We start from the raw sequence: 10097 nt of genomic DNA, 5'->3' as shown, positions 1-10097 counted from the left end.
TATTTGCGTCCAGTCCAGTTCTGTATAGCCCGCTTTCTTTTTCTTTTTTAAGTAGCGCTTGAGAATGTTTTGTGCTTTATGTTCCGTCGTTTGGGCACATTGCTGATCTATGCGAGTGTGGGGTTTCCCTCCTCGGACATGAGTGACGGCGGCGATCCGCCGCGGCGCAGAGTTCCCCCGCGCGCACGCCTTTACGGTAGAAGCTCTGACTGGTACAAAAGAAAAGCGGAAGACTCGGTGCGAACCCTCCATGGAAAGCCTATCCACTAACGGACATTTAAAAACCGAGGATATGGCGCACGGTCTGGACATTGATCCAGGTTAGTGTAAAATGGTCATAATTTCATCATACTGATTCCATTGATAATATTTATAAATAGTCGGTAGCCTATTTTCGGTTAAAAAATACCCTAGCCGAATTCCACGAGACATTGTGACTATGGATTTGACTATAGGTGGGGAAAGTTAAGCAAAAACAAGACATTCCCCGATCGGTCTTTTAGTCAGTAAACATTGTGTATTCGGCATTAATTACACATATTAGCCTGATGTATTATAAAAATGATAACCGTTAACAGGCCAAAGAATAAATAATGACTATTTAAATAATAATTTCTATTTTCGATGGAATACTTTCTCAAAAAAAAATGTTTTAGCTGCCTTATATTATTAATGTTCTCGTGCTAGGCCTACGCATTGTTTTGCGTTTGTGTTTCTGTAATGAACACGTATTTCTAAATCGGTCATTGCTGGCGATAATGAAATGGGGAAAATACAAAAAAAGGACCTGCTTATGCAAATGTCAACAGTGCGGAGAGACTCAGAAATCCGAAAGCAACTTTTCTCTGACTCAAAGTTTCAGTTCAGCTTGATGGCCTCTGTCTTCCAGCCGTGTTTGGATGGTGTGATTCCGTCTTGATTTTTATCTCCATGAAAGCAAATGTTTGATGATGACGTAGCTTCTGCGCGTGGCGTTTATCTTCCTGGACATATCAAGGCCTACACACGAATATCATAAACTCGGTGATAGATCTAATGATATTTAAATTAAGCAACACGGTATCATTAATGGAAAATGAATGAAAAGGTGGCCTTCATATTCTGGAAGTAGCCTACAGATAATCAGGTACCTTTCAGATAATGTTATTTAAAATTTGGTTACATTGAAATAACGAATAGCTATTTATTTACTTTGTCTTTCAATTTCTATGATTTCCGTGCCTTGTAATGCATAGGTGTGCCATTTGTGAGAATGTGAACAAGTGGGTTGTCCGTAGTGTTTTAAACCAAACCAACTCACGGCTATTGGGTTCTATTCGGTTATTCTAACGTCCATATTACGTGTGATTTAAATCAACCACACTTATTAATGTGTTATTCAATAAATGTACCGCTCGGGTTTTGTGGAGATGATTCGGTAATACGACACAATAGCCTATGCCAGAATGTGCGAATGTGTGAGACTTTAACACATAAATGTGTTATTTCTATAAATTCTTGAGGAAAAAATCCCGTATTGTAGACCCTTACAGACATGCAGGAACACCCAAAACAGTGACCATATCCCCATGCAGATAATTCAGTTTAACGGACTGGAAAAAATTACATAACTCGTTATCTACCCCCAAAAATCGGATACTAGTGTAAAAACGGACCCAGTTTTGACAAGTGCTTAGCCCGGCCACGTTTTTTAACATGGCATGAAAATGAAACGTAACAAGAAATAAAACATAAAAACGTGGTTAGACTAGACTAACATAATACGTGACATGACAATAAAATAACTAAACATGAAACATGAAACATGAGGATAAAATAACTAAGACAATAACATGAAACATGAAACATGACAATAAAATAACTAAGAAAATAACTAAACATGAAACATGACGTGACAGGCATGAAACGTGACAGGCGCAGAATTAATTTATGAACCCGCTGATAAAAACCCAAAAAGAAAAAATGAATTATTTATAGTTATATTAATACAAGAGCTTGTGTGGAGATTGTACAGGTTTGCAACGTGTTGAAAACTCAGAAACATCAATTTAGCGCTTGTTCCAAAATTCTCTAAATCTTTTTCTCATCTCTTGCGCATTTTCACAGCTTCGTGGTTTCAATCAAGCGGTATTCTCAGTATAAAATATTAAATGAGAAAAACTGTAATACGAATCTGGGCAAAATATGTCGTGCCATCAAGGTGCACTGTTTGACAGTTTTTATCACTATACTCACTATACTCACTATACTCACTATACTCAAATGTAAATGTCTTGTCTCTTTTTACATTAACCACCAGCATACATTTGTTTATCAATATATCATTTTCAGACATAGGCGATTACTTGGATACCGACAAATATGTGCTCTAATAGCCTATCAAATCATATTCAAATTGAAAATCCGTACAGTTGACTAAATTAGCTATTACCTATTTCAATATATTCCAAATAAGTAAACAAAAGGTACTGGATATTAACACATCTTTTTTGAGAGTATATGCATCAATACGTTTGTCTGATAAAATAAAGGACATTAAGGAAATGTAATTATGACATTTCTTTAATTTTATTTTAATTGATTTGAAATTATTAAATGACTTGACCTCATGCAAACTGGCAACTCTGAAGCTGCTGTTCATTCAGTGCGCGTTGTGCGCAGCACGTGCATGTGCTGAAGATATACTCATAAGTAGCATACACTATGCAATGCGCCAGTATTTCTTTTTATATTGTACATCTGAATTTGTGTCAATCATTTTTGTAAGTATTTTTCACCAGATGTCATTGTCTCAACAAGTTGAAATGTTGAAAATGATTAATTATTAATATGTTGGATTATGAATTTTATGTATGCCCTGGAGCAGTCCATAGGCTCATTGGGGAAATCTGAGGGTTGTAGTATTTAAAAATAAATGATTTATTTACCGTATTTCTCAAACTCAATATTTTATTCTAAGAGCCTGAACAGAGTATTTCTGCATGATATGAATGCGTATTGAAACTATTCACCCACTCTAATGAAGCTCTTATTGTGCATGTCCGTCCTGAACTGACCTTTGCAGGACTAACGCAGTATATTTTACGCGCAGACTGACGATGATATCATCATCATAATAATCATAACATTATAAATTATCGGATTAATTTAGACTAGTATTACGACCTACACTTTGAGATGAACAGCATAGGCAAATTGATTGCATGTTCTGGAAGCTTGTTGTTTTGTTAGGATTCGAATTAGCGTAAGAGTTTCGAGTTTCGAGTTGGGATTTGGGGTTTGTTTCTGAAGTTGTTGGCGTGTTGCTGACGGCAGATTCGGCCCGCTTCTCCATGGAGGACGTCCGAGTGGAGCTCCAGTGCGCCGACCTTTGGAGGCGTTTCCATGACATCGGCACGGAGATGATCGTCACCAAAGCGGGCAGGTGACTGACGGTTATTCCCTCCTCCGCCTTCAGTGCGAACCACCCGCAAGTGCCGGCTCAATTCACAATAATTCAACAACACTTCCTCAGTTCGTTAAAACAATTCTGATAATTCTGCTTCTCAAATGGATGCCAGTGAATGACACACCGAAAACATTACCTGTGTATAGTATAGAGGGTCAAAATAGGTATGCTCTATTTTTTTCGGTTTAATTGATTTCTCTTTTGAGGTTCTAGCACTTGATTAGTTCACGTTAAGCGCGCTGTCCTGCTATGAAGAGTAGCAATAACAGAGGGATGCATAATTACACGTGTTACACGTGTATGTACATTCCAGAGAGATACTGTTGGTTTGTAGTTTCTGTGATCGGCCGATGTTAACGACCTCCAGCCAAACCCTGCGAGCAACAGACCAGCCATATCCCTACTGCGTGTGCTGCAATCTGCACCGAATCCACTGGCCCTACCTGACGCCTGAGGGTTTTTGCGATTAATAATGCTCAGTAAAACAAGCTGCTCACAGCTAATTAAAGCCTTTCCATTAATCACTGAGCATGTACAATACAAAAACTTAAACTATGTGGAAAATCAAAGCTTTTACAATTGTCACACTGCGCTGCAGGGAAAATAAATGTAATAGTCAAATATAAGCTGAATTAATTATCTCCCTCCCCCTCTCACTCTCTCTCTCTTCCCCCACTCCCTTCTCTCCTCCCCCTCTCTCTCTCTCTCTCTCCTCCCTCCCCCCCCTCTCTCTCTCTCTCCCCTCCCTCCCCCCCCTCTCTCTCTCTCTCCCTCCCCCCCCCCCCTCTCTCTCTCTCTCTCTCTCTCTCTCTCCCCTCTCTCTGTCAGGAGGATGTTTCCTGTGGTGAGAGTGAAGGTCACAGGCCTGGACCCTCATCAGCAGTACTTCATCGCCATGGACATCATACCTGTGGACAACAAGAGATACAGGTAAATGCTGCAGAGCTGATGGACACAGTGATGAGAATATCCCATAAACCCTGGATGTGTCTTCACAGTCTCTTTGTGGAATGTGGGATTATTTACTGATCAAACGTGGAGTTATTTCTGCTTGTGATCTCCTGTGAAATTAAAAGCAGACTTAAAGAAGATGTGAAATGACCCATTACTCCGTTACTCTGTCAAAGCTAGCGCTCGTGTCTCAGATCTGTTCCTCCTCCAGTGCCCATAGTAACGCTGCACGGCAACACTAACGCTGCACTGCAACACTAACGCTGCTCTGCAACACTAACGCTGCAACAGTAACACTGCAACAGTAACACTGCAACACTAACGCTGCAACAGTAACACTGCAACACTAACACTGCAACACTAACGCTGCAACACTAACACTGCAACACTAACACTGCACTGCAACACTAACGGTGCAACAGTAACGCTGCAACAGTAACACTGCAACACTAATGCTGCAACACTAACGCTGCAACAGTAACGCTGCAACAGTAACACTGCAACACTAACACTGCAACACTAACGCTGCAACACTAACACTGCAACACTAACACTGCACTGCAACACTAACGCTGCAACAGTAACACTGCAACAGTAACACTGCAACACTAACACTGCAACACTAACGCTGCAACACTAACACTGCACTGCAACACTAACGGTGCAACGGTAACACTGCAACACTTACACTGCAACACTAACGCTGCACTGCAACACTAACGCTGCAACACTAACGCTGCAACACTAACACTGCACTGCAACACTAACACTGCAACAGTAACACTGCAACACTTACACTGCAACACTAACGCTGCACTGCAACACTAACGCTGCAACACTAACGCTGCAACAGTAACGCTGCAACAGTAACGCTGCAACAGTAACACTGCAACACTAACGCTGCACTGCAACACTAACACTGCAACAGTAACGCTGCAACACTAACACTGCACTGCAACACGAACACTGCAACAGTAACACTGCAACACTTACACTGCAACACTAACGCTGCACTGCAACACTAACGCTGCAACACTAACGCTGCAAACAGTAACGCTGCAACAGTAACGCTGCAACACTAACGCTGCACTGCAACACTAACACTGCAACAGTAACGCTGCAACACTAACACTGCACTGCAACACTAACGCTGCAACAGTAACGCTGCAACAGTAAAGCTGTGCAGCACATTAGATTTTAAATGAAATAATGAATATGAGGTTAAAGTGCAGTTCCTCCCATTTCAGGGGACCAAAAGTAATTGGACAGTTGGATTCTCAGCTGTTTCTGATTAGTCAGGTGTATTCAGTAGCTTCCTTCATGCAGGTACAAGAGAGCTTTCAGTATCTAGTCCTGATTCTAGGCCTTTGCAGTTTGTTATTGCCATTTGTCAAAGTGAGGGCCAGAGTGACAGTCGAGGAAGTTATGATGACACAGACCAAACGATAAGCTTACTAAAATCATCATTTAGAGGAAAGAGAGCACTAGGGCTGTTAGGCCAAGGACAAAATTCTCACCATTATGAAGAAAAAACCACAAACACCTGTCCAATCAGAAACACACTTCAGGAGGCAGGCGTGGATGTGTCAGTGACTACCGTCTGCAGAAACTTCACAAACAGAGGGGTTCAGGTTCACCCCTGTGTGTTTTGGGGGTTTCTCTTGAGGGGTTGACCCCTGTGTTCTGGCGGCTGGCCTGCAGGTACGTGTATCGCAGCTCTGAGTGGACGGTGGCGGGGATGGCAGACCCCCCCGCCCCACCCGCGAGTGAGCCTGCACCCCGACGCCCGGCCCCTGGGCACACCTGGAGCACGCAGGTGATCAGCTTCCACAAGCTCAAACTCACCAACAACCTGCTGGACCAGCAGGGCCACGTGAGTCAGCCTGCACACCTGTACACACACTCACACACACACACACACACACACACACACACTCACACACACACACATACACACGCACACACACCTGTACACACCTGTACACGCACACAAACACACCTGTACACATACACACACACACCTGTACACACTCACACACACACACCTGTACACACACACACACACACCTGTACACACACACACACACACACATATACACACCTGTACACACACTCACACACACCTGTACACACCTGTACACACTCACACACACACACACCTGTACACACCTGTACACACACACACACCTGTACACACCTGTACACACACACACACCTGTACACACTCACACACACACCTGTACACACCTGTACACACACACACACACACACCTGTACACACACACACACACACACACCTGTACACACCTGTACACATACACACACACACTCACACACACACACGTACACGTACACACACACACACACACACACACATACACACGCACACAGTAATGTGTGTTTTCTGGTCCCAGATTGTCCTGCACTCCATGCATAAGTATCTTCCCCGTGTGCACGTGATCAGGAAGAGCATGGGCAGCCAGCTCTCCCCCACAGAACCGGTTCCAACCGGACCCGGTGTCAGGTCTTTCAGCTTCCCCCAGACCGTCTTCACCACCGTCACCGCCTACCAGAACCAGCAGGTCCGTCCCCCCCATGTCACTAAACACCACTGTCCAATCAGGAGCCTCCTTAACACCACTGTCCAATCAGGAGCCTCCCTAACACCACTGTCCAATCAGGAGCCTCCCTAACACCACTGTCCAATCAGGAGCCCCCCTATCACCACTGTCCAATCTGGAGTATGTCAATGCACACGGTTTCTAGTCATGAGCATCACACTGTATATCCAATCAAAGGTCTCTGGCTGCTCAGTCTGTCCAATCACAAGTAGCTCTCTAGAGACTGGTGTGCCTGACCAATTAGCACTGTCCATCCAGGACCAGAACACAAATTAGCTCTGACTACATTCCATCCTTGGATCTGTTTTATCATATTTCTACTGTGTGCCAGAAAAAAGGACAATGTCTTGTGCTCTATTTGTGGTTGATGTTTTTACTCCAGATCACACGGCTAAAAATTGACCGAAACCCATTTGCCAAGGGTTTCCGAGACTCGGGGAGAAACAGGTGAGATTCCAACAGCCTGTCTCTCTGCGGTCTTCAAGTCTTAAACTTTACTTTTCACTGAGCTGTTCCTTACATTTCTAATGGCTGTCGCTCATTCATTAAAAAGTGTCATTGGACATTGAAAGTCAAATGTCCAAACTCAGCTACTCCAGTTGGAGATGCAGTCTGTCCTTTTTATGCCAAGTTTGGTTGTGTTTATTTGTGTTTATTGGTTGGGACTGTTGGTGCTGTTCTGACATCACAGATTTTTACTGTTCTGGGATGTTTTGAGTTTGTGTTGTTCTGGGATGTGTTGAGTTTGTGTTGTTCTGGGATGTGTTGACTTTGTGTTGTTCTGGGATGTGTTGAGTTTGTGTTGTTCTGGGATGTGTTGAGTTTGTTCTGTTGTGGGAGGTGTTGAGTTTGTGTTGTTCTGGGATGTTTGAGTTTGTGCTGTTGTGGGATGTGTTGAGTTTGTGTTGTTCTGGGATGTGTTGAGTTTGTTCTGTTGTGGGAGGTGTTGAGTTTGTGTTGTTCTGGGATGTGTTGAGTTTGTGCTGTTGTGGGATGTGTTGAGTTTGTGCTGTTCTGGGATGTGTTGGGTTTGTGCTGTTGTGGGATGTGTTGAGTTTGTGTTGTTGTGGGATGTGTTGAGTTTGTGCTGTTCTGGGATGTGTTGATTGTAGTGGAGCTTAGTGGAGCTCTTGGCTGACACAGTGCTGAATTATTATGTAACCGTGGAACCACAACACACAAGTCTGCCCATCTGTGCCCCATTACAGCCCAGATATGAGACACCTTTTTACTCAGTTTCCCAACTATAGAGCAACTGATTCATGAGCCATCATTACAATTTCACTGCAGAAAAGCAACCGATGAAAAACTATGTTTTTGTTTATTTGTTTTGACCTTACAAATATGTGTGTGCACACTTGTGAATGTGTGTGTACATATTCCATTGTGTGAATAGTCTAACATGCTTCATCTTAATACTTGTCTTCCATATTTACTAATCATTGGTATTTTGTACATGCTATAAATTGCTCATGCAGAGATGATTGAGATCTTGTCCAGTATTGTGTGTGCTGCCTGGCATTAAACATGTCTCAAAATGAACACTAGAGCACAAATGTAGCACAATGTCCTAATCCGGCATTTGGAAGGAAATTATTTAGACTGTATGTGGCTGTTAGTTGTAAACTCTGCATATGTTAGGCTCAACACAAATGTGTTTGCTTTTAGCCTCACAAAGTCCATCCTCACACATGATCCTGGCAGCGCATTGAAAACAGCTTCCTTCATGCAGATGCAAACCTCATTTGCATCTTTGGAATAAAAACACTGAAAATGATAAGTGTTGAAACAGGTCTGTGGCCTGTTGACTGTTCCGTAGCAGGAGAGAGAACCACTCTTTGAGATGGGAAAGGAAATATGCATCTTCATTTTCTATCTTTTATGCAAACGATGAATACATATCTCTATGAAAGAGAGTCAGTAAACTGCTTCTCTCTCTCTCTCCCTCCCCCTCCCCCTCCCCCTCTCTCTGTCTCTCAGGACGGGTTTGGAGGCGGTAATGGAGTCATACGCATTCTGTAGGTCTCCGGTTCGGACGCTCAGGTTTGAGGACTCCACCAGCATGCCGAAGCAGCGAGGTGATTGGCTAGTCTGCCCTCCAGCATGACATCATCACCACCGCCTAGCCCTCTTGCCCAATCCCATGTGACACATCAGAGATGTAATTATAATTCATTCTCCGGGGCCAGCAGGCGTGTAGCTGCGCACGGTTTTAAAGCCGGTTTCAGAAGATAAAGCCACAGGGAGACTGAACAGAGCGCGCTCGTTAGAGGCCGTCAGTGACTCATCTCTGGCGGAACCGCGGCCCATCTGAAGCCCAGCTGGGGATCTGATGCGCTTCAGCTTTTAAAAATGTTCTAAATCACTTATTTAACCAGAGGAGAGCCATTGAGGACATGCCAAAGAGAACAGTCGCAAGCGGGTAGAGAGAGAGTGAGAGAGTGAGAGAGAGAGAGGGAGAGAGACACAGAGAGGGGGAGAGAGAGAGAGGGAGAGAGACAGAGAGGGGGAGAGAGGGAGAGAGAGAGGGGGGAGAGAGAGAGAGAGAGAACAGGGGTAAAGCCACTGGAGCAGTAGGCACTGAGGTCATCTCTGCAGATGCAGTGAGTGAAAGTGCGGTTTGATTGACAGTTATTTGTTGTGTTTGTGTTTCAGGCGGCAGCACAGGCTCCTCCCCCTCCCCCTCTGGCCCCGCCCCCCACCTCGCCCCTGGGGGCTATGGCACCCGCTGCAGGGACCGCCCTCTGTGTGGTGTGGGCCAATCAGAGTATTCTCCCTGTGCCTGGAGCCACGACCACGCCCCTAACCACACCCCTGACCACACCCTTCCAGACTACAGCTGTCTGACGGACAGGTCCTGCGCCCGGCAACAGACCGACTCCTACCCACAGCAGAGGACTTGCTCCTCCCTGGTTCCCACGGCGATGCAGGCACCCTGCATGGTCGGTACCGGCGCAGGCAGCAGTGTGGACGCCCGTGGCGGGAGGCAGCTCGGGTCCTTCCCTGACTCTCAGCTGCAGTGCACGATGCAGGCGGGGGAGGGGCCAAACCCCTGTGGCTCCGCCCCTGCGGGTCAC

The 10097-nt window shown here is 44.6% G+C and overlaps 1 protein-coding gene across 1 annotated transcript in view; it reads left to right on the top strand.

Moving 5' to 3' along the window:
- Positions 1-218: 218 nt before the first annotated feature.
- Positions 219-10097, top strand: part of LOC133119567 (T-box transcription factor TBX15-like) — a gene marked incomplete at its 3' end in the record, with an annotated part of 23969 nt that continues 14090 nt past the window's right edge. Inside the window, exons 1-8 of the mRNA XM_061230075.1 lie at positions 219-320; positions 3316-3424; positions 4277-4378; positions 6101-6284; positions 6814-6981; positions 7403-7467; positions 9001-9098; positions 9676-10097. The exon at positions 9676-10097 is cut by the window's right edge and continues 207 nt beyond it. Coding sequence (XP_061086059.1) covers positions 251-320; positions 3316-3424; positions 4277-4378; positions 6101-6284; positions 6814-6981; positions 7403-7467; positions 9001-9098; positions 9676-10097 — 1218 coding nt within the window. The remainder of the gene's footprint in view (positions 321-3315; positions 3425-4276; positions 4379-6100; positions 6285-6813; positions 6982-7402; positions 7468-9000; positions 9099-9675) is intronic.

Source organism: Conger conger, unplaced genomic scaffold (genome assembly GCF_963514075.1).
Source record: "Conger conger unplaced genomic scaffold, fConCon1.1 SCAFFOLD_171, whole genome shotgun sequence".
Taxonomy (NCBI): domain Eukaryota; kingdom Metazoa; phylum Chordata; class Actinopteri; order Anguilliformes; family Congridae; genus Conger; species Conger conger.
This window is presented reverse-complemented; position numbering and strand designations above follow the sequence as displayed.